Source organism: Tupaia chinensis, unplaced genomic scaffold, assembly GCF_000334495.1.
Source record: "Tupaia chinensis unplaced genomic scaffold, TupChi_1.0 Scaffold000060_1, whole genome shotgun sequence".
Taxonomy (NCBI): Eukaryota; Metazoa; Chordata; class Mammalia; order Scandentia; family Tupaiidae; genus Tupaia; species Tupaia belangeri.
The window spans coordinates 1,491,543-1,516,063 of record NW_006159518.1 but is presented as its reverse complement, the minus strand read 5'-3'; the positions used below and the strand labels follow the sequence as shown (position 1 = coordinate 1,516,063).

The following is a 24,521-nucleotide window of genomic DNA, read 5'->3' as shown; positions in this document are numbered from 1 at the left end:
CTCTTCTCTTCCATCTCAGTTAGCTTCGCCATTATGAATGTTCTAAATTCTTTATCAGACATTTCCATGATTTGCATTGAACTGCTTGTGGATGAAGAGGAGTTATTCTTTTCCCTTGGAGGAGAGGTATTTTCTTGCTTTCCCATATTTCTTGTGGTCCTGCGGTGATTTCTTGTCATCTGATGGATGGTGTGTTTCTTTCGAATTTTTGAAGTTCAATCAGAATGTTCAGGAGTAAGCAGAAAGAGGTGATCGGGAATCTCTTTGCTGTTCAGGAGCCATGAGGAATCTAGTTCTGAAGGCCTCAACTCTCCTGGCACGCTAGCTTTGTTTGTTGGAGGCTGAATTATCGGTAGAAAATCGTCATTTTTCCTGTCCCCTGCAATGACTAGTTACCAGGAGCCATGAGGAATCTTGTTCTCAGAAAAGGCACTTTTTTTAAGAGGCTGTTTTTTTTTGTGTGTGTGTGTGTGTGTGTGTGTGTGTGTGTGTGTGTGTGCACATGCCCCAAATCTTTTTAAAAAATTATTTATTTATTTTTACATTTTCCCACATTTACTTTTTAAAAAGAATTATTTTATTTATTTATTTATTTATAATTTGACCAGAGAGGGACAGAGTGAGAGAGAGAGAGAGAGAGAGGGAGAGAGAGACGGAAAGTGAGAAAGTAAGCCTCCAGGTCCAGGACCTGAACCATGGTTAGCCATATGGGAGTCCAATGCCTTTAATCACCATGCCAACCGCAGGCTCCACAAACAGTTACTTTACATATCAAAAAAATTTTCTTATGCTCCATAGTTCTTGACAGTTAATTAACAACTTTAAAAATCTCAAAGAAAATGAACTTTAAAGATAACTTTCAAAATATTTATTATAATTTTGTGACTATAACAGAGATAGTATGGTTTTAAATATTTTTGAGAATATATTTATATGTCAACTGCTGAAACTGTTGAAAAGCAAACACCCAGCACACAATTCACACATGAACCCTCCCAATTCAGCCCTGCCTACCAAGTATTCTCTGGTTTACCACCTGCTAGCAAAGATCAGTCTCTTTTTCTTCCTTCAAAGTCTTCCTCAAGTAATCCTCTGGTGTGGCGGCTCTTTTGCAATTTCTACTGATTACAGTGCTGGGCTGGAAAAGTCCAGGCTATTTTATGATATGAAATCTTTCATATGACCTCTCTAATTCTCTCTGTCAGGTAGAACTGTTTGTGGTACAAGGCCATCTTTCTAAGAGCTTCTGTTGACTTTCTTGAGATCTACCTTAGTTCCATAGGTTTCTGATTGTATTTTGAGATGATACTCCAGTCAAAGCCCTGTCAATAACATGTGTGTCCAATTTCTGATTCAAGGCAGCAGGTATTATTGAACTTATTGAACAAATAACACTTCTGCCACAAAATAAGAATACTCACAAATATTTTCCAGTTCCAGAGGGGTCAGGAAGGGAGAAAAGTTTATGTTTCAATTTCAAAAAAAAAAAAAAAAGCTGAACCTATCAACAGCTAAAAAGAAGACAAAAATCCTTAAATCTGGAAAACAAAGCATAGAAGAAAACCAATAACATTTTAGTCAAAAGTCATAAAATTCTATTTTACCTGTTCAGTCTCATGTACTTAACCTTTCTGTTGAATTGACAGTGTTACTGTGGTCCAATCTTTCCATTTAAATCCTGGAAGTTAACATTTGGTGTTATTATTGATATTTCCAGACTTGTCCCTAGCATTAAGCTGGTTATTTTCTCGGTTGCTTTTTGTTCTTTTATTTCTGTCTGTCTGTCTTTAGTTTTCCTGGTAAAACACTCCCTTCAGAACTCCTTGAAGAACTGGTCTGCTGTTGGTAAATTCGTTCAGGTTTTGTTTATCTGAGAATGTTTTTTTATCTTTTCTTCCCATATGAAGGACAGTCTAGCCAGGTATAATATTCTTGGTTGAAATTATTTTTCACTTAACACTCTGAATATTTTTTCCTATTCTTTCCTTGTTCATATTTTTCCTGATGAGAGGTCTGCTGTTAGCCTGATGGGATAACCTTTGTAAGTAACTTGCTGTTTCTCTCTTCCCAGTTTTAGTATCTTGTCTGTGGATTTGGCCAATCTAGCTATGACATACCTTGGAGAAGATCTTGGGTCAATTCTATTAGGGGTCCTTTGTATTTCTTGGGTCTAGATGTTTGAATGCCTCTCTAAGTTTGGAAAGTTTTCTGCCAGGATTTCATGGAATAGATTATCAATGCCCGTATTAGTTTCTTCACCTTTTGAGATACCAATTATCAGGATGTTTGGGCACTTAATGATATTTAGTACTTCTTGTATCTTATTCTCATTTTTTGGAGTTATTTTCTTAGTCCTTTTGGTGATGTTTTCTAGGTCAGAGGTTTTGTCTTCAATATCCGAGATTTGACTTTCTGCATGGTCTACTCTGCTTTTAATACTTTCAAGGGAGGTTTTGATTTCCTATATTACAGCCTTCATCTCTAACAGCTCTGTTTGATTTTTTTTAGGGTGTGTATTTCATCTTTCAAATTGTGGAAAAACTTCCTTACCTCTTGGAATTCATTGTCTCTTTTCTCTTGCACCTTCTAGAGTTCACTGTCTCTCAGCTCTTGAATCTCATTTAGCTTTGTCACTATGAATATTCTGAATTCTTTATCAGACATTTCCACGAGTTCCATTGTACTGTCTATGGAAGATGAAGGGTTGCTCTTTTCCCTTGGGGGAGAGATATTTTCTTAGTTTCTCATATTGCTTGTGCCTCTGCAGTGGTTTCTGGTCATCTGATGGATTATGTGTCTCTTCCTAACTTCTGAGAGTTAATTCTGAGTGTTCAGAGGTGTGCAGGAGGGGGTAATCCCCAATCTCTTTACAGTTCCGCTTCCCTGATGCTCGCCAAGCAACTGGCACTTTTGACTTTGGAACTGGATATTACATAGGCCTCCCTGTTTCTGGGAACTAGGTGCACCTGGGCTGAGCTGCAGGGTTTCAACCGAGAGTTCAGAGGTGTGTGGGAGGAGATGAGCAGAGCTGTCTCTGCAGCTCCGTCTTTCTCCCTGCTGCTCACTCTGCAGCCTGTCTTCTCTGAATTTCTATCACTCATTGGTGAATTCAGTTTTGGCTAACTTTCTAAGCAGAGATTGAAGATCCACATCACAAGACTCCAACATGAGAATGATTGCCATTTCCATGCTACTACATGTCCCCCCCACCCCCAATCCTCTGTTGACTTCATTACCATGTTCAAAATCCCTACAGAGCCTATTGGAGTATGACAAAGGGGCTTCAAAAAGTTCATGGAAAATGGAATTAAAGTTCAAGTTTATATTGGTGTGAAATTTTTTTTTGAAATCCATGCATAAATTTTTTCATAATATGCATTTTCCAGGAACTCTTTGAAGACTTCTTGCATATGTCCTGAAGGACCTTGTTCATCCTTTTCATATACATGTAATGACAGGATATTACCTTAGGAGTTTTGCCTTAGATACTATGATGTGGCAGATATATAATGAAGCCGTAGGAGCCAGACCATAGGCATATTTTTCAGTGGAAATAAAGGAATGCTCTATCCAATGGAAATCCAGACTTCTTGCCTTGATATTCAAGGTCTGCCTCCATAAATGACCCTGGCCTGCCTGTCTTCCTCCTGGACCCTCCATCCCCTGCTCAGTAGGCTGGGGCCTGACAGACTCCAGTCTGCTCTTACATAGGTTTTAGAGTCTCTGGACAGCTCTGTTGTCTTCCTGAAGTCCTGCTCCTGGCCTTTGCATTGACGGCGTTTTCTTGCACTTTTCTTGTTATTCATTTGTTAGATTAAATATTACTTATGATAGTCTTCCTGTGCTCCCAAGTAACTAGTTATCTAGTAACTATCAAACTGTTACTTGTTTATTTTTTAAAGGAATTATTTATTTATTTTTATTCTTATTTTAATTTGACCAGAAAGAGAGAAGAAAAGTGAGAAAGCAAGCTGCCAAGTCTGGGACTCGAACTGTGGTTGGCCATGTGAGAGTCCAGCACCTTAACTGGCACACCACCTGCTGGCCCCCCTAAATTGCTACTTCTTCTTTGTTTGTTTGAGGGAGATTTTTGCTATAGGGTGTGTGTGCTCACCAGAGAGACAGAAAGGAAGAAATCACCTCTCCAGGAGGGATAGGCACACTGCAATCCTTTCTCCTCCATTATTCTCTTGGGATTTGGGGCATACATATACATGTGTCTGGCATGAATTTTAAGCTGCCTAGTCTGGTACTTGAACCACGGTTGACTAGGTGGGAGTCCAATGAGATATCCATTACGCCATCTGCTGGCCCCCCACAAATTGCTACTTTTAATTCTCTGAAATTTTTCTTATTCTGCCTGGGGAATGTGTCTTATTAGTTTCAAGTATTTATTTAGAGCACAGAGCTGCAGAAGGTTTGGAAACCATCTTCATGAGAGTGAGATTTGAAGCCAGTTGTCCTAGAGAAAGTAATGTGGAAAGAACAGATAACTTTGTATTTCACCCTTTACTTAAGAGCAAATGTTTAGACATACTCCTTTTGTAGGAAGTTGGCATGTTTTAATATTCAGGTCTTTTCTTAGCATGGTGAAAGATTTATTTATTCAGCAGTATGCTGATTGAGAGTCTCTGTGCTCTTGGACTGTATACTAAGAAAATAGCGCAAATTTAGTGATTGAGAACTGGGGAAAATCACCCAGAGGGGTCAGCTGTACTATGGCTACATGTAATGCCAACCAGTTTTAGTGATGCTATTATCTTGGCAGTCCAAATGTCTCATTTGCATATAATCATAGCTGTGTCTCATTTTTGCCAAAGTGACATGCTTTCAGATCCTTTCCTATAAAAGTTTGAGACATTGGTATAGATTATTTTTACTGTCCAAAGTTTATTATTCAAGTGAAATCACCATGGTGCATATATATTGGGTTGACAGAAAAGTCATGACGTATTTTTTTCTGTGTCTTTTTAAAAGAATTATTTACTTAATGTGTGTGTATGTATGTATGTATGTATTTTACCAGAGAGAGACAGAGAGAAAGAGAGAGAGAGAGTAAAGAGAGAGAGAGAGAAAGTGAGAAAGCAAGCCATCAGGTCCTTGACTCGAACCACAGTCAGCCATGTGGTAGTCAAATATCCTCAATCACCATGCCACCTGCTAGCCCCCAATTTATTTATTTATTTTTAAATTTCACCAGACAGGGGGGCAGAGAGAGAAAGAGAGAGGGGAGGAAGAGAGAGAGAAAGAGAGAGAGAGAGGGAGGGAGGGAGGGAGGGAAGGAGAAAAGGAAAGGAAAGTGAGAATTTTCTATGTTTTTCAAAGGTCATTTATTTATTTAGAAAGCAAAGATAAATCAATGATATATTGCCCACTCTATTCGATAACCTTTTGCCAACTTTCAGTGAGTTTCACAAGTCTTCGTTCATTGAAGGATCTGTCTTTGCAAAAAACTGAACAAGGTGCTGATTTGCAGCCTCATCTGAATCGAATGTTACACCACGCAAGGAGTTTGGAAGAGAGAGGAGCAAGTAGAAGTCTAACAGCACACAGTCAGGCGAGGGTGGTGGGTGTGGCAATACACCTCACCCAAGCTCCAGTCATTTTTGATGGGTGATCAAACTTGTGTGTGGTCTCGTGTGGTTGTGATGGAACACAACTCCTTTATGATCAACGAACTCTGGAGGTTTCTGGATGATGGATTCATTCCAGCTGCCCAATTGCCAACGACAGTGCACATTTGAACTGATTGTTTGGGTCCTTGGTAGGAGCTCGTGAAACATGACATCTTTAAAATCCCACCACACCGAGAGCATAACCTTCCTTGAATGAACGTCTGCTTTTGATGTTGTTTGAGGCGAATCATCACATTGGGACCAAGACTGTTTGTGCACCACCTTGTAAACAGACCACTTCTCTTCCCCAGTTATCAGTCACTTCAAATAGAAGATTGTGTTCCTTGGGCGTCACGAGCTTATCACAGATGTTTACATGCACCGACAAATGAACTTGAGTTCATGAGGAACCCAAATCTCGAGTTTCCTTACATATCCCAGCTTCTTTAGGTGGTCTTGAATGCTTGAATGATTGGTGTCCAATGCTTCTGCAATCTGTCATGTCATCTAATGTGGGTTTGACTTGATCAATGCTTTTATTTCATCGTCATCAACCTCGGCGGGCTTCCCTGAACGAGGAGCACTGTTGAGATCAAAATCACCAGCATGGAATCTCATGAACCATCGTTGGTACTGACGTTCTTGTAGAGTGTTGTCACCATAAACTTTACGCAACTTTTCACGAGCTTGACATGAGTCTTTCCCTCTATGGAAGTAAACCAGTAAGATATGGCGAAAATGCACAGTTTGATCTTCCATCTTCAACTTGTTAAAAAGTCTCCAAAACTCAATCAAATAATTTTTTTAAAGAGTGAAGCTAGAACTGTCAGTTGTCAAATGACATAGCAATAACATTGATGTGAATGACTTTCGTACTTCCAGAAATGAACTAGTGCCACTTGTTGGAAAAATGCATCATGACTTTTCCCACAATCCAATAGTTATAGTAATTGCCCACAATGTTCAAGCCTTCCAGTACCTATGGGTTTGGCCATGTGACTTTCTTTAGCCAATGGGAGATTAGCAAACAAGACTCAGACAAAGATGCTAAATGTGCTCGTGTATTAAGTTTGCCCTCTTGGGATGTATGCCAGTGAGTGGTTGCTTTAACCTCCTAAGGTTTGGCGGATTTTGTTATGCAGCAGTAAATAACATGCAAGCAGCATCCTGTGTAATCCATATATGTGTTTAGAAACACTTTCAGGTTTGAAAATGAAACGGCCCCGATGACTGTCTTAATCCGTGCCTCAGTTTGTCCTTCACATAAAATGTTTTGTGTTGGTCCTTTAAACAGGTTTACTAAAAATGGAGAGTTCGTTACAGTTACAGAAGTAGTTGAATATTATTATTTTGAAAGTTAAACATTATTACTTGAACTTTTATTCAGAAAAGTAAAAGTGAGAGACTGAGCGAAAACAGGGAAAATAAAGAATAGAATGAAATAATGGAAAAAGAATACAGTACTTCTGAAAGTTTTGTTTATGATGTATCTAAATTTAGAACATCACAGATACACAAACCAATATTTACTTGATGGCAGAGAATCTAAATCTAGAGTATGTACATGTAATAGGAAATAACTGTTTTGGAAGAAATTGTATTGCAATGCATAGAGCCAGTATTTTTTTAAATAAAAGTTTTCTTCAAAGGATAACACACATAGAAAAATGCACCATAGTAAGTGTATAGCTTGCTGAATATCTGAATTTTAACATCAGTTTAAAATATGATGAGTCCCTTAAGACATGTGTCTATGAAATATATGTGTGTGTGTGTGTGTGTGTGTGTGTGTGTGTGTATGCTATAGAGTGTGTGCTTGTCAGAAATAGAGAGAGACAGAGACAGAGAGTAAGAGAGGGAAAGTGAGAAATCGCCTCCTGGGGGGATGGCCACACACAGTCCTCCTCCATTCTCCTCTTGGGATTTTGGGCGCACACAGATGGGTCTGGCATGATTTTCTTGGCTCTGGATCTGGGGCTTGAACCCAAAGTCAGCCATGTGATATGCAGTGATCTTATCCTCCATGCTATCAGCTGGCCTATTAATGCTATTCTATAAGTAACAAATAATCCAACTCAAGCTGTGTTTTAAAAAAGCGTGTTATTTTTGTTTTACAACAAAGCAGTAGAGGGTTTTTAGGCATGCCTTTGTCTAGGACTCAATGTGATTTAGTTTCAGTTTCTTTCATTTCTCAGGCAAGCTTTCTTCTGTTTGCAAAGAGACTTCCAGCATCTCTTAGAGCTCCACCTTCCTTTATGTCCAAAGAAAGAAGATGGTCTCTTCTGATATCTTTTTTTTTTTTGAGAGAGATTTTCACTGTAGGGCGCGTGCGCTCGCCAGACAGACAGAGAGAGACATAGAGACAGAAAGCGAGAAATCACCCCCCAGGGGGGATGGTCACGCCGCAATCCCTTCTCCTCCATTCTCCTCTCGGGATCTTGGGCACGCACACACACGCACCCGGCGTGAGTTTTAAGCCACCGGGTCCGGGACACGAACCGCGGTCGACTACGTGGGAGTCCAGCAACATAGCCATTACGCTAACTGCTGGTTCCCTCTTCTGATATCTTTTTAAGCTTATTTATTTATTCCTTGAAAGAGACAAAGAGAGGCATCCCCAACAGGGTTTTCATGCTGTGGTCCACCCCCAGCTCCAGCCAGCCCGCCCACATCACGGGTACATGTGCTCAGGACGGTCTCTAGATGCAAACCTGAACCTCCCCTTGGGTCAGCCTCCGAGAGCACTGCATTGCCATTGCACCACCGTGTGGCCCCTCTTCTGATCTCTTGCATAGAAAAATGAAATGACCTGTCTCTAAACCAATCATGAGAGGCCAGGCGTGGGGTGTAATGATTTGTTAAGCCCAGAGCCCTGAGCCAGTCTCACTCCAGGGTTCACTCCAGTTGCCCAATGTCAAAATTAAGGAGCCAAACGAGGGGAAAAGAAGGAGCAGATTTTAGGAAAGCAACCAACCGTTTTTGACTGTAGAGTGATACTTTTACAGTCACATTTTATTGCTACTCATCAGCTGAGTTATGTATAAACCCATAAGTTCTCAAGTTTGTCATATTGAAATATAAAAATGTCCCCTCTGTTAGCTGCTCTTAATTCAGGTTACTAGAAAAAGCCTCCTCATTACTTGTGAATGAGTCATTCCAAAGCATGGTCCTACCACCTGTTAATACTTCTTTCTCCTACAGAAATAAAAATATAGAAAAGGAAGGTCCAACTTAATTCCAAAAGATGTGGTCCTACTGTCAAAATGACATCAGTTTTCAAATGATTATAGAGTCTTAACTGCATGTTTTATTTTCTGCAGAAAGACTATAAAAAGGATTTGGAGACTGAAATCAAAGGGAAAGGAATGCAAGTGAGCATAGACACTCTTGATGTCCAGAGAGCAAAGAAAGCATCTGAGATGGCCAGCCAGGTAAGAAAAGATTTGCCCACAAAGTTCAAGACGAACACCTGGCTCCATGCATGGAAATAGTGTAATGGTATTTCCACGTGCGTGGCTTTGCTAATCAAACCCAGAAATACTTGCATTGCTATGGAAGGTTAAGCAAAGCTCTAAGATTATTTTCTCTTCTTTTAGAAACAATATAAGAAAGACTTAGAAAATGAAATTAAAGGGAAAGGAATGCAAGTGAGTGTGGATATTCCAGATATGCTCCGAGCCAAGAGGGCATCTGAAATCTATAGTCAGGTTGGTAGAGAATGAAGATGCTCAGAATAATGTATTCAGATATCCATTCATCATCTGCTTTCTCTCTCTCTCTCTCTCTCTCTCCTCTCTCTCTCTCTCTCTCTATATATATATATATATATATATATATATATCTTTTTTTTAAATTAAATTTTACTTTTTTAAGATAGTGTCTCATTATATAATGATCCTCTTGCCCCAGCCTTCTGGGTAGCTGAAGCCAAAGACACATGCCACCACTCCCGGCTCTTCTCTAGACAAGGTCTTGCTAAGTTGCCCAGGTTTGCCTCAGCCTCCCCAGTAACTGTGATTACAGGTGCATGCTATCTACTTGGCCTTTAGGTCGGGCCCAGAATGAAACCTAGGCTTACAGAAAGGTGAGGCTGTTTTGGTGGACTGTTTGCTTATTACTCTGTTTCAATGAGGGGCCTTCAGAGAGTGAGTGGGAAAACAGAAATAACGTAGGAATTTATTTTGGTGCAAAAAAGTTTTGAGGGGCCAGACAGTGATGCTGTGGTAAAACATGATGTTCATGAGGCTACTCCACATGGGAAGGTTCCTGGTTCAAGTCCTGAGTGAGACCTCTGTGAGCATGCTAGATACATGCATGTGCCCATGATCTGGGACTGACCGAGGCTGGGGGGGTGGATTGCAGCATCAGACTCCATTGGGAGTTCTCTCTCCTTTTTTACTTCTTTCACTCATAAAACATAAATAAAACTTAAAAAAATTGAAGTCCATGTATAGATTTTTTATGATATGCATTTTCTGTGAATTTTTTGAAGACCTCATATAGTTCTTTCATTTTTGCTGTTGCACCAACAACTGTTTTGAGTTGAAAGATGGAATTTAGAGCCATGTGGTATGGTAGAGCTAGAGGAAGTGCATCATCCTTTCTATCTTGTCTCTCTGCCTCTTTCATACACACACACACACACACACACACACACACACACACACACGCAGTTTCAGATTCATATTAGCTGTTTATATTTTTAGAAAAAGTATAAAGATGAAGCAGAGAAGATGCTTCCTAACTATTCGACTGTGGCAGATACTCCTGAAATTCAGAGAATTAAGATGACTCAGCAAAACATTAGTGCGGTGAGTAATCATTATTTCTTTTTAATTGTCCCCTTGAAATTTTATGTTGTCTAAGGAGTGACCAACCTCCTTTCCTCATTGGATTTTTTGCTGCATTACTTGAATGTTCTGTCAAATGTATTATTTTTATGTCTTTAAAGTAATAACAGTATTGGCTATTCTTGTGAATTACACTTTATCATGATTGTTTTGGAATTATAAATTCAAATTTTATCCTGTGCAAGTAAGAGTTATTAATGAATATTAAAAATTAACTCTAGAAAGAAGTCTTATTCTTTCATACAAATTTTCCTTTGAAGATGAAAAGTCATGTGAAGTGATAGCCTTCCTGGTCATTGATTATTTACACAGGTATTTACCTTGGAGTTTACTCATTCATATCCAGTTCTTCTTTTTTTTTTCACATTATTTTATTTAACTTCATTTATTTATTTATTTTTTTGGGAGAGGTTTTCGCTATAGGGCGCATGTGCTCGCCAGACAGACAGAGAGAGACAGAGACAGAAAGCGAGAAATCACCCCCCAGGGGGAATGGTCACGCCGCAATCCCTTCTCCTCCATTCTCCTCTCAGGATCTTGGGCACGCACGCACACGTGCCCGGTGTGAGTTTTAAGCCACCGGGTTCGGGACGCAAACCGCGGTTGACTATGTGGGAGTCCAGCAACATAGCCATTATGCTAACTGCTGGTTCCCTAACTTCATTTATTTTAATTTGACTGGGGCAGAGGAGAGAGAGAGAGAGAGAAAGTGAGAAAGCAAGTCATCAGGTCAGGACTTGAGCTACAGTCGGCCATGTGGGAGTCTAGTAGCCTTAACCACCACGCCAACTGCCAGACCCTCATATCCAGCTCTTAAACTTCCACATTTTAATTTGGGGAATAGAAATTGCATCAACACCATTAATTAAGAGATTAAGCTTATTTATTTATTTATTTATGAGAGGTTTTTGCTATAGGGCATGTGTGCTCATTAGAAAGACAGAGAGAGACAGAAAATGAGAAATCACCCCCCAGGGGTGATGGCCACACTGCAGTCCCTTCTCTATTCTTCTCTCAGGATCTTGGGCATGCACATGTGCCTGGTGTGAGTTTTAGCTACCGGGTCCAGGACTCGAACTGTGATTGACTACATGGGAGTTCAGTGACATAGCCATTATGCCATCTGCTGGCCTCACAATTAAGCTTACGTTTAATGGGTATAAAAACTTGAATTCTGGGGGATGTGCACCGTGGTCAGCCATATAGGAGTCCAGCATCTTAACCACCATACCACCTGCTGACCCCCACAGCCAATATTTTAATGTACAATTACCTCAGTGATTTAGTAGTCATGTGAGTGCCTCGTCAGAATTTGGCTGAGCTGTGATGTGCTGCTGACAGGCTGAGGCCACGTGGGAGGCCCAGGTTTGATTTCCAGCTCACCTTGAGTCTGGCATGTTGATGCAGGCCTATAGTTCCAGCTATTCGAGACTATCCTATTTGAATATATATGTGTGTGTAGAGTTTGAAAACCCATGGAGTATTTTCTCCTTTCAGATAAACTGATATGCGCCACCTCTCAGGGCATGCTAGTGAAGTGCCTGTGGGTCTCCACGAGGAGGCCAGGCTGTGCTGAAAGATGAGCAGGTCTGTCTGTAAGACTCAGGGCAAGAAGCTGTTTTGGTCCCTCACTCCTGTGATTCAAGACTTCTTTTCCTTTTAGCTCTTGGAAGAAAACATCTCTCATACCTTGCCCTCTGAGCCAAGCAGGACCCATTGGGTCACCACATGTCAAGAGAGGGCGTGGTTCTGTCCTCATATGGCTTTCTTACAATTAATCTTGTCCCATAGAGCATTTTTGGTTTTTGTTTTGTCCTGAGGGGAGACGTTGTGGGAAAGTTAATGAATATGTGGAGGATGAGGAGAATAGAATGAATGAATGCCAATGTTGATGATAGAGCTAATATTTTCTTTGAAGAGAACGAGAGTATCTTTCTGTTTGGAGAATAGCAGTTGCTTAAAATTTCATGTTCTTTTTGAATTAAATTGGTGAGCTTTTTTTTCTCAAATACCCATGTCACATCTATTTAAAGAAGAAGTTCTAGTTTGCCACTTTATTTCCTTAAAGCAAATAATCTGCAACAAGCTGAGGTTGTTATGCCCTAGAAGTGGTAGTAGAGGGTTATTTGTAAGATTGTGGAATAAGAACTGAAGGTTGGACATGCATCATCAGAGTAGATTTTTTAAAATATTATTTTCTTTTTTTAAAATTATATATATATATAGAGGTGACCATGCCACAATCCTTCTCCTGGGATTTGGGGCATGCATGCCAGTGTGTTTTTCAAACTGTGAGTCCAAGACTTAAACCGTCCAGTTGGCCACGTGCTATCCACCTACCTTAACCACCACACCACTGGCTGACCTCAGAATACAGTATTTCGTTTATTCATATAATATTGGTAACAATAAATAGAAGCAATATTCACATTCTATAAAAACAGAGAAATTGTCTTTTAAAGACTTGGATCCAAGGGAACCAACCAGCAGATGGCATAATAGTTATGTCGCTGGACTTCCATGTAGTTGATCGTGGTTCAAGTCCCAGATCTGGCAGCTGGTCTGGTGTGTGTGTGTGTGTGTGTGTGTCTAAAATTCCAAGAGGAGAATGGAAAAGAAGGGATTGCAGTATGGCCATCCCCGTAATTTCTTGCTTTTTGTTTCTCTATCTCTGGTGAGTGTATGTGGCCTATAGCAAAAATCTCTGTTAACAAAAAAGAATTGGGGATCAGCAGTTAGCATAATGGCTATGTTGCTGTACTCCCAAGTAGTTGACTGTGGTTCGCGACCCAGACCCGGTGGCTTAAAACTCATGCTGGGTACGTGTGTGTGTGTGCCCAAGATCCTGAAAGGAGAACGGAGGAGAAGAGATTGCAGTGTGGCCCTAACCACTGGGGGGGTTATTTCTTGCTTTATGTCTCTCTGTCTATCTGGTGAACGCACGCACCCTATAGCAAAGAAGAAAAAAAAACTCTCCAAAACAAAACAAAAGAATTGGATCCAGGACTTGAATTCTAATATGCTGATAGCTATTGTTTTTCTTCTCTTATAATAAAGGTATTTTATAAGAAAGAAGTGGGGGCTGGTACAGCAGTAAAAGATACCCCAGAGATGGAACGAGTGAAGAAAAATCAGCAGAACATTAGTTCAGTAAGTTCTCTGTAGGATTAATTATCCTTTCCAGAAGCAAACAGAACCTAGATAAATGTTAGTTCTTTACTCATCTGCTTGCTTTTTTTCTCTTATTCTTCATTTTATTGAAATGCTATTTTACCAAGTATCAAAGGTCTGACTGCCAAGATAAAAACTGCACTCTTCCTCTGCTTGAACCTAAAACAGTGTTTCATTTTGATATATCACAGTGGAGAAGACATAGATCAGTTTAATGAAATCTAGGATTAGATTTTATCTTTTTAAACAATTTTAACTGTATTAAGTTTTACAGAGAAAGGATACATTTCAGTACCTCTCCACAACTTGAGGGAAAGAAATTTTACCCTGATGGAATGATTAAAGTCCCAGAACATGTATTTGGTGACTTAAATGAAGGTTTGGATTTAAAATATATATATAATATATATATATATATATCAGTTCAATTTTACCCCATGACAATCACATTTCTGATCTCTCTCTCAGATAACATTTTTGCCCGTATTTCTGTTTTCTAGCCCTATTTACCTTCTATTTCTCTCAGCAAAGAAAATATACACCTTTATTTTAAATTGCAAAATAACTTATCCTCCCCTTTCCTTTGGACTAGGGAGAGAGTAGAAGGGGTGTTTAATGTTATGGGTTAAGAATTTTTTTTCATATGATGCTTGGCATTTTCAATAGAAACTTTCTGTCCTTATCAATAGGCATTCTTTGAAGCGTGTATGCTTAATATACTGACTTTCTTATTGAGGAAATAGAAAGGATTCTTTCCTTAAATTCTTCCCCTGGCTTCTCTTTTCATCTTCACCATTGGAGATAGTACTTCCAGAGTTTTTCTGCCTTGGTTAGACTCACCTGTGGGTAGTTCTGATGGTCACGGGGCATCCTGAGAATATGAGCATTTGTGAAGAGAACAGCAGGAAAGGCAAGGTGATGCCCTAGAAAAATATACTTCAGAATGAGATTGTAGGGCAGGCCCCATGGCACAGAAGGAATGTGCTGCTCAAGAGAAGCAGGATCCCACATGGTGACCATGGTTTGAATCCCTGGCCCTGTCAGCCTGAAACACACTGAGCACATGCTCAAGTGCCCAAGGCTAGACAGGCTGGAGGAGGGGAATTGCAGTATGATCAGACCCTGAGGAGACTCATCTCTCTGTCTCCCACTGTCTCTTTCACTCTCACATGTGTATACATACTTTAAAGAAGAAAAAAGGAATTAAAAAAAAAATCTGCTGAATACGAGTGCAGAAGGCTCTTTGGCTCGAGTGAAGCTATCTTCTGGGAAAGTGTAAGGAGAAGGACCAGCGCCTCAAGGTGTGGCTGAGGGTGTCCAAGTGTGTTATTCTGATGTGCTGTGGCGAGGGTCCATGGCAGGCAGCACTTGGGTCTGGTGGAGAACGTAGTTTGGGAGAGAAGTGTAAATTGTTTCCTTCGCTTGCAATTGATGGTATTTGAAATGTACCCGTCAACAAACCACCATGTAATGTCATAAACGTCCTGTAGTGTGTAATTCTGGCGCCTGCAGTGAAATGACGATACCATTTTGATTAGGTTAAAGTGGGATGAAAAACAAAAACGATCCTCCTTAATCATGTTTAGCTTCTCGCTCAAGGAAAAATCACGCAAAGTAGTACAGTGTATCATTTATTTTTCCCAGCAACCCACCGCCTCTTCTAGCAAACAGCAAACGCGTAAGTGCTGTATCTCTGTGAGGTTGGCCCATCAACTCCTGCTTAGTATTCAAATGGGAAGGTGCCCTTTCAAGATTAGCTAGATCTGTCAAACCAAGATATGGTTCCCTAACATTTAAAGATCTCGACATTTTCTACCTCTGGAGTACAGGCCTCTGAGCTATTAGCTCTCTGTGTTAAGAACAATTTTTGAATTTTATTTAGAGGTAGCCCATCTCAGTGAACTTTCAATTTAACCGTTTTGGATCTGGATTAACATTGGCCTTGCTCCTTGTATTAAATCTACAGATACTAAGATGTAGATACTTATCTGGGATATTGAGGCACTGTTTCTTCGTGACAGTCAGCATGGATTTCAGCCTTAATCAGTTTAAACTTTACCAAGTGATTTCTAAAACATGTTTTACGTCAATGTAATTCTTTGCTAAATTTCAACGTGTGCCTCATAAGACAAGCCTATGTTCCAAATATTTACATATGCATATGCCCTTTCTCTCTCTTTCTTTCTTTCTTTCTTTCTTTTTTTTAATTGCTAGAGGGTGTGTGTACTCTCTAGAGAGAAAGACAGTGAGAGCAAGAGTGAGCGAACGAGAGAACCCCCTCCATTAGGATGTGGTTATGCTACAATCCCTTCTCCTCCATTTCTCCATCTTGTTAGGATTTTAGGCATACACACACGTGTCCAGTGTTTTTATCTTTTTGGAGAGGGTTTTGGTATAGGGCGCATGTGCTCGCCAGAAAGAGAGAGAGAGAGAGACAGAGACAGAGACAGAGAGACAGAAAGTGAGAAATCACCACCCTGGGAGGATGGCCACACCGCAGTCCCTTTTCCTCCATTGTCTTCTTGTAAGCTTTTGCACGCATGCACATGTGCCTGGTGTGAGTTTAAGCCACCAGGTCCAGGACTCGAACTGCAGTTGACTACATGGGAATCCAGCGACATAGTCATTATGCCAACTGCTGGTCTCGTCCAGTGTGATTTTCAAGTCACCAGGGCCAGGTTTTGAACCATGGTTGTCCAGCTCCCTTGGTCACTAGGCCACAGGGCCGGCCCAGTATTTGTTCTTTCCTTGAGTCCAATCTTCCATGCATTTTAGAGATACTAAAATACTAGCTGAAATGATGGTCTCACTGATCGGGCTGTAAATTCAAAAGCTGTCTGTTGCCCCAGGCATAACCATGTACTGGTGCAATGTTCCCACTAGTCTAGTTGATCTTCCTAGAAATAGATTTGAAGGGGGAGCTTTCGAATGATGTGGATCTAGGAGATAGGTGATCTTTCCATGGTACCATTGTATGGATGGAAGACACTTCCTGCCTTTATAGTGATCAGGCCCCAGTGGTCTGCGCTTTCGGGACATTTTTTTCCCACCTCTCATTTTCTCTTCTTTTACTGTGGTCCTTTTATTGTTTCCCTTAGTTTGGATTATTTGCATGCTCTCAGTCAGACAGGCAGCGTTCCCAAGACTCTGTGTCTAACTCGATTTGACTTCTGCCTTTAAATTACGTATTAAATTTGAATGAACATATTAATAGATAGAAATGGCTTTTTTGGGTAAAAAAAATAACAAACCATTATATTCTTTAAGATAATTTCCAAGGTTTTTGTGTGTATCTGCCTAGTGGTAAAACTTATTTTTGTAACTGACATTTGCTTATTTTAATTAAAAAACTCCTGTAGCAATGGATTGGTGAGTAGATATGAATTTATTTGTACTTTGGGAGAAAGGAATCCTAAAAACATCAGATAAAATAAAATATCACATTTCCAATGATGGAAAAGTAAGGTTGGAATTAAAAACATTCAATTATGCAATAGTTACAAAAGGGGAATTCTTAATTATTATTTAAGCCTGTACAGAATAAAATTAACATTATATTTTTATAAATTATGCAGGTGAAATACAAAGAAGAGATTAAACAGGCAACCGCCATTTCTGATCCTCCAGAGCTAAAGAGAGTTAAAGAAAACCAGAAGAACATTAGCAATGTGATCATATTTCCTTAAGTATTTTTTTTCTCTGTGTTATTGGGTGCCAGTATGTAACAAGAGCAAGATGCCTGTAGAGATAAAATCTCACTGCATTGATACCATTGCCAAAGGGTTGGCTCCTTAGAGGAGGTGACATGTCCTACACATCTCTATGTCCTGCCAAACCTTCATATGCTTTTGTTTCTTGGAGAAACATGCCATGGAATGTCCAGTCTATCCTTGTTCTTGGGGGAATTCACAGACAAGTAGGATATGCCCCAAGAATATTCTCGGGGTCTCTAGGAAAACCAGACACACATAGCCATAAAGAACTTACTGCAAGGGACCAGCAGTTAGCGTAATGGCTATGTCGCTGGACTCCCATGTAGTTGACCGCGGTTCGCGTCCTGGACCTGGTGGCTTAAACTCACACTGGGTGCGTGTGCGTGCGTGCCCAAGATCCTGAGAGAAGAATGGAGGAGAAGGGATTGCGGCGTGGCCATCCCCCCTGGGGGGTGATTTCTTGCTTTTTGTCTCTCTGTCTCTCTCTGTCTGGCGAGCGCACGTGCCCTATAGCAAAAACCTCTCCAAAAAAACAAAAACAAAACAAAAAAGAACTTACTGCATAAAGAACTGTAACAGTAATGAGTACTTTTTGGGTGTTGCTATGCTTTTTGAGTACTTGACATGCAATATCTCATTTAATGATAAGTAAAAGTACTCTTGCAAGTGGTATGGAAACATGGAGAAGGAAGGCTCCATCGGGGGGAGAGAGCAGCAGCCTTAGAGAAGGAGTAATGTTGGAGTTTGATCTGGAAGAATTAATAAAGGTTTGTAGTGGGGTTTTTTTTTTTTCTGGCTGAGCACACTAGATGTGTTCAGGACCCAAGACCTGTTCAAGGAGAAGGCTTAGTGTGGTGAGTACGTGGATGAAGGTGGGGGAGGTGAGGAGAGGCAAGTGTGATGCAGGTTATGAAGAAGTGACTGGGGTGCACAGTGTCCCTCAAGTGTGGTTCACATTCACAGTGCATTCGTGAAGACTCAGTGGCTCTTGATGGACAGTGCTTGACTTAGCGCATCATTTTAATTTGTGCTTCCTTCTAAAAGAAGAGTTACTGATCTCCAACTTAGGGTAGAGACACAACACTCTCTTTAAAGAACTTATTTGAAAACAATAGGGAGTTAACTTAGTCAGAAAGTAATACTATTGATAGCAACACAGGTATTATTTTTGTAGGTTGAATATCCCTTATCTGAAATGCTTGAGGTCAGATGGATTTTTTTGGATTTTGGAATATTTTTATAGACACAATGAAATCTCTTGAGGATGGGACTCAAGTGTAAACATAAAATTCATTTATGTTTTATGTGCATTTTAGACACATAACCTGAAGGGGATTTTATGCAATATTTTTGTACTGCAACATTATGACTAAGACCCATCACCTGAAGTCAGGTGTGGAATCTTCTCCCTGTGGCATCATGTTGGTGCTTGAAGAATTTTGAATTTTAGAGTATTTCAGATTTCAAATTTTTGGATTAAAGGTGCTCAACCTCTAGTATTTATCTGGTATGCCATATGGAAAGTGGTGTGCTGATGGCAGAGATTTGGGAAATTTGGAGTGGTAAGAACTCAGAGCCTAGATAGTTGGTTTGGTCTTAACTCCAGACTTTACTTGGTATATAATCTTCATAAGCCAATAACTTCTTTTTTTTTAAGAATTATTTAACTTTATTTATTTATCCATTTATATATTTTTAACTTGACCAGAAAGGGATGGGGTGGGGTGGGGGGAGTGAGGAAGTAACTGCCAGGTCCAGGATTCCAACCACGGTTGGCCATGTTTGAGTCTAGCTCCCTTAACCACCACACTACCTGCTGGACCATAAGCCAATAACTTCTTTTTTTTGGAGAGGTTTTTGCTATAGGGCACGTGTGCTCACCAGAAAGACAGAGACAGAGAAACAGAAAGTGAGAAATCACCCCAGGGGGATGGCCACGCTGCAATACCTTCTCCTCCATTCTCCTCTCGGGATCTTGGGCACGCATGCACACACACCCGGCTTGAGTTTAAGCCACCGGATCTGGGACTCAAACCGCGGTCAGCTACATGGGAGTCCAGCAACATAGTCATTACGCTAACTGCTGGTCCCAGGCCAGTAACTTCTTAAAGCCTCATTTTCTTCATTTATAAAACAGGGATCAGCGTTTTAAATGAGATATTGCCTATAAAGTACACAGCATGTTAATACACAAATGTAAGACATGAAGATTCTATCAAATCTGTGTTCCCTGAGCCAGGTGGCATGGTGATTAAGGCATTGGACTCCCACATGACCAATTGCAGTTCAAGTCCTGGACTCAGAGGCTTGAAACTTACTGGGTGTGTGTGCCCCAAATTGCGAGTGGACAATGGAGGAGAAGAGATTGCAGCGTGGTTATCCCTCCTGGGGGATGAGTTCTCACTTTCTCTCTTTGTCCCCCTCTGTCTGTCCAGCAAGCACATGCACCATATAGCAAAAATCCTCACTTAGAAAAAAACAAATCTGTGTCCCCAAACATACATCCACTGGAAATTGGCTGCAACAGTTTTTCTACCTCAGTAATATCATAGGTCAACAGATTTTTTTCCTCCTGTGAGCTCTGTCCAGGGTCGTCTTTCCCTGCATCTTGTCATCCATAGAGCTTAAACTGAAACATTCTGTACTTTACCACCGATAATCCTCCTAGTCACAAGATTCTGGCTAAACTCTCAAACCATTTACTGTGGCACAAAGAAGGTCACAGAGGGAGGAGAGAGATTACATGGGAGGGATCCCAACCTGCTTTCATTTATTTTCCAGGCTTTTTAAACTTCTCTGTTCCAGTCCATTTTGTTGTTAATAACCAAAAATACCCAAAACTGGATGATTTGTAAAAATAGAGCTTAATTCAGATCATGGTTTGGAGATCCGAGGTCCAGAGGCTTCTGGTGGGGTCTGCTGACTGTATCAGGACCTGACTGAGGGCAGCGGAGCATGGTCTCTGTTCTGCATCTCTGTCTCGCATGACCTCTCTTTATAAACCTACCAGGACTCCGTCATGGGAGCCCTGCCCTAACCACCCAGTTACTGATCTCTTAAAGGCCTCACCCTCAACATAATAATTGGATCTAGTTTCCGCCCTGTTAATCCTGTGACAATCAAATCTCAACCCATGAGCTTGGAGGGAGGCCCACACGAAGCATGCTCACTTTCAGGTTCATGGCTAGGAGTGTGCGTTCCCAGTCCACGTTATCCACAAGCCTCGCAGGTCTTGGGAATTCTTGTAAAAGAAAATCTCTAACACTGAATTTAAATTCCAAAAATCATTAAGACTGTCCCTGTGGAGTCCCTTACAGGGGCTTTTAACTGCAAGCTCTACTTTCACCTGTCAGAAGTCCACGTGATAGATATGCTGTTCTGTTTCTCTGTGTTTGATGCTCATTTATTTCCTGGGGTGTCAGGAAATAGCTGGGAAATGATGGAGTATACTCCCCTCCAGCTAAGAAAGAAGACCTCCACGCAGTGGGTCAGAAAGATTTCCATGACGCTGGCTTAGAAGGCAGGCTGCCCAGTGTTGGGACAGCACAGAAGAAACTTGGAGGTCCAGGGTTTCTTTCCACAGTGACAGTCCGCCACCGGAACACAGGCATGCGATGTGGGACTCTGCTTCCCAGTGGATAGAGTGCAGAATTATGATTTTTTTAAGTTTTATTATTTTTTTAGGGAGTGAGAAACACAGAGAGACATACAGAGAGACAACTCCCCTGACAGGGTCCTGATACCTTAATCTACCCCCAGCTTCAGCCAGCCCTGGAGGTATGCGTGTGCCTGGTAACTCAGGGAGATCTCTGGATGCATACCCGAACTCTCCCGAGTGGGTTAGCCTTGCAGAATGTCATATTTTGCTACTGTGTTACCACCTGGCACCTGCAGAATTATTGTTATTTATTTAATATTATTATTATTGATGTTATTATTGTTATTATTTTCCTTTAAGACATGTATACTCGCCAGAGAATGACAGACAGGAAGAGAGAGAGAGAGAGAAAGTGAGAAAGCAAGTTGCCAGATCTGGGGCTTGAACCACAGACAGCCACGTGGGAGTACAGTGCTTTAACCACCATGCCACTCACCAGTTGGCCCCCAGAATTATTATTTTTAAATATGAATTAGTAATGTGATAAACATAACTTTAGTGTTAAAGAAATGAACTCACAAAAGGGATAATTCATTATTACCGATAAGATGAAACTCATAGAGGCCACCAATAAATAATACAGTTTAAAGAATAGCAAGGAAATGGATAATTTATGATAATTGACATGGAAAAGAGTGGAATCACTGAAAAGATGATTGCGTTGTCTTGTAGCAACATATATTTCATTATAAAATCAGAATGCAGATTTTACTGCTGCATATTGTGGCCATGTGACATTTCTGTTCATCTCTCCCAATGTGTCATCACCCTCATCTCCTATAATCCTGATCTGCATTGTGCCTTGTCTCCCAGCTCCAGTACAAAGAGCAGAACTATAAGGCCACTCCGGTGAGCGTGACCCCCGAGATAGAGAGGGTGAAGAGGAACCAGGAGCAGCTGAGTGTGGCAAGTTTTCTTTTATATTTTTTCAAACATTACACATTTTGATTTTAAAAAATGTTTGGGACCAGCAAATGGGATAGTGATTACATTGCTGGACTCCACCTGGCATACCTGGTTCGAATCCTGGATCTGGTGACTTGAAAATCATGCTAGGTGCATGTTTGTGCATGTCCAAGATCCTGGGAGGAGAATGTAAGAGAAGGGATTGTGCGGTGGCCATTCCCCAGGGGGATGATTTCTCACTTTCTCTCTCACTGCCTCTCTCTCTCTCTCTGGGGATAACACATACGCTATGGCAAAACCCTCTTGAAAAAAGAGAAAGCTCTCAGAATAGCTATAAGCGCTCTGGTTTTTTGGACACTCATTTTCAATTCACAGATGGAAAGGCTTGAACCATGCTTCTCTCATGTGAGCCTAGGAAGTTTGGGATGGTGTCACTCTGACCTTGCTTGTTTGGTCAAGAGATCTTCATTAGGCCCCTGAATGTGCCAGGTACACCGCAGCACAGAGACGGACACGATCTGCTTCCTATCCTCATGCACCTCGTGGTTTAGCTGGCAAATCTCTTAAAAATAAATTCACAGAAGGACCTGGAGACGAATGGGTCTGGTGTCAAAAAAAAATTACCAATTGGCATAGGGCACAAGAAAACTGGATGTGGGGTCAGCTGGTAGTGTGGTGGTTAAGGCACTGGATTCCCACATTGCTGACCATAGTTCGAGTCCCAGACCCTGCACCTTGAAAATCACTACAAATAAAAAAAGACAAATAAGTGTTTGTTTGTTTCTATAGAAAAGAAGACTGGGCTTGACTGGCCTTTTAAGACAGTATCAGAGCAAGGAACCTTATATATAAAACAGAGGACATTATTCAGTAACTTATTGCCAGTAAGTAAGACTAGTTAATGATTATGGGGCATTTCTGCTAGGTGCTGGACCCCATGCTAACGTTTTACATGATCCCATGAGTTCAGCGCCCCTCATTTCTCCTTGTTAGATATGGGAAACCTAGTCTTGGGAAGGTCAGAGAATACGCCAGGAATGCACAACTGGTAGGAAGAGAGCTGAGATTTGAACTCAGGCCTCCTGGAATTCAGAAATCCCTTTCAAGGTATCCTCAGATTGTTATTTTATTCATTTTATGGCTGTTTTGTGCAACTTTTCCCAATATAAACTACAGCTGCCTTTTTCCAAAACAGGTATTTTTTAAAAAAAATTTTGATTTTTTTTTTTTTTTGGAGAGGTTTTTGTTACAGAGCGCGTGCGCTCACCAGAGAGACAGAGAGACAAAAGGCAAGAAATCACCCTTTCAGGGGGGATGACCATGTTGCAATCCCTTCTCCTCCATTCTCCTCTCGGGATCTTGGGCACGCACGCACATGCACCCGGCATGGGTTTTAAGCTACCGGGTCTGGGATGTGAACCGTGCGTGGTCAACTACATGGGAGTCTAGCGACATAGCCATTATGCTAACTGCTACTCCCCAAAACAGGTATTTTTGAAAGACTTTCACATGAAAGAGTGAATTCTCCCAGGTGGAGGAGAAAATGCAGCTCACCAATGCTTATCTTTGTGTACCCCCGGAAGTGGGAGGAGGCAGAGATCTTCACCTTACTGAAGGCCGGAGCCCCAGGGTCAGAGCTAATAAAAGGCTGCCCTAGGCCGTCACATTGATTTCGTTGTAGTTCTTGGGAAAGACTTCATTTTTGTGTTTCAAACGTGCTTCTTTATATTCCCGTTACTTTTATTTATTCATTTATTTTAGTTTGCTATAGGGCACATGCTCTCGCTGGAGAGAGACAGAAAGAAAGACAGTGAGAAATCACCCATCGGGGCGGGGATGGCGATGCCTCAGTCCTTTCTCTGCTATCCTCCTCTTGGGATTTTGGGCTCACACAATGTGCCCAAAGTGTCTTTCAAGCTGCAGGGTTTGGGAGACAAACCACGATGTCAGCCACGTGGGATCCAGCTGCCTTACCGTCTGTACCACAGCTGCCCCCCCTTGCTTCATTCGTGGAATTTGCGGTGACTTTTGCCACTGAATGGCCAGGTGTTTATTGGAGACCTACTTGTAAATAGTGCAACCGAGATTTTGTGCCCGCTAAGTGAAACCGATTAAAGTGTAGGCGTGCTATAAACAGGAAGGTGGATAAAAAGCTACTGTAAAAAAAAAAAAATAATACAAATGATGGGATTAATTTTGTGCCTTGTTCTCTGTGATATTTAGCCAGAGCCCATCCTACCATCTCTTAAAATTCTTTCTTTCCCTCTGTAGGTTAAATACAAAGGCGAGATGAAGCATGCCACCACAATTTCTGACCCACCAGAGCTGAAGAGAGTGAAAGAAAACCAGAAGAACCTCAGCAATGTGTGCTCACTTAGTAACTCTTTAGAGTATCGAACGTATGGTCACACGGATGACACGTAGACAGGGGTTGTATTTACGTGGTTTTCGTAACCTTGAATTGATGAGTTGATGTTCTGTTCCTGGTTGACTAACGGTTTATGGGAAAAATTTCAGGGTCTTAAGTGTTACGGGTACAGTCAGGCACTTTTCCATCTTGGGGCATCCCGTGATACACCAGGATGACTGTCCCTGCCACTGTTGTGAC

General features: G+C 41.0%; 1 protein-coding gene across 11 annotated transcripts in view; it reads left to right on the top strand.

The window, feature by feature from the left end:
• Window positions 1-24,521, top strand: part of NEBL (nebulette) — a 460,558-nt gene that overhangs the window by 394,525 nt on the left and 41,512 nt on the right. For 6 of the 11 annotated variants that reach the window (XM_027776713.1, XM_006141613.3, XM_027776724.1 and 3 more), the window contains 7 exons: window positions 8,936-9,046; window positions 9,212-9,322; window positions 10,322-10,426; window positions 13,523-13,615; window positions 17,212-17,304; window positions 21,821-21,913; window positions 24,185-24,277. The exons of 1 other annotated variant lie outside the window; for it this stretch is intronic. In XM_027776713.1, the coding sequence (XP_027632514.1) occupies window positions 8,936-9,046; window positions 9,212-9,322; window positions 10,322-10,426; window positions 13,523-13,615; window positions 17,212-17,304; window positions 21,821-21,913; window positions 24,185-24,277 (699 nt within the window). The remainder of the gene's footprint in view (window positions 1-8,935; window positions 9,047-9,211; window positions 9,323-10,321; window positions 10,427-13,522; window positions 13,616-17,211; window positions 17,305-21,820; window positions 21,914-24,184; window positions 24,278-24,521) is intronic. 4 more of the 11 variants (XM_027776732.1, XM_027776716.1, XM_027776721.1 and 1 more) reach the window with 3 other exon arrangements.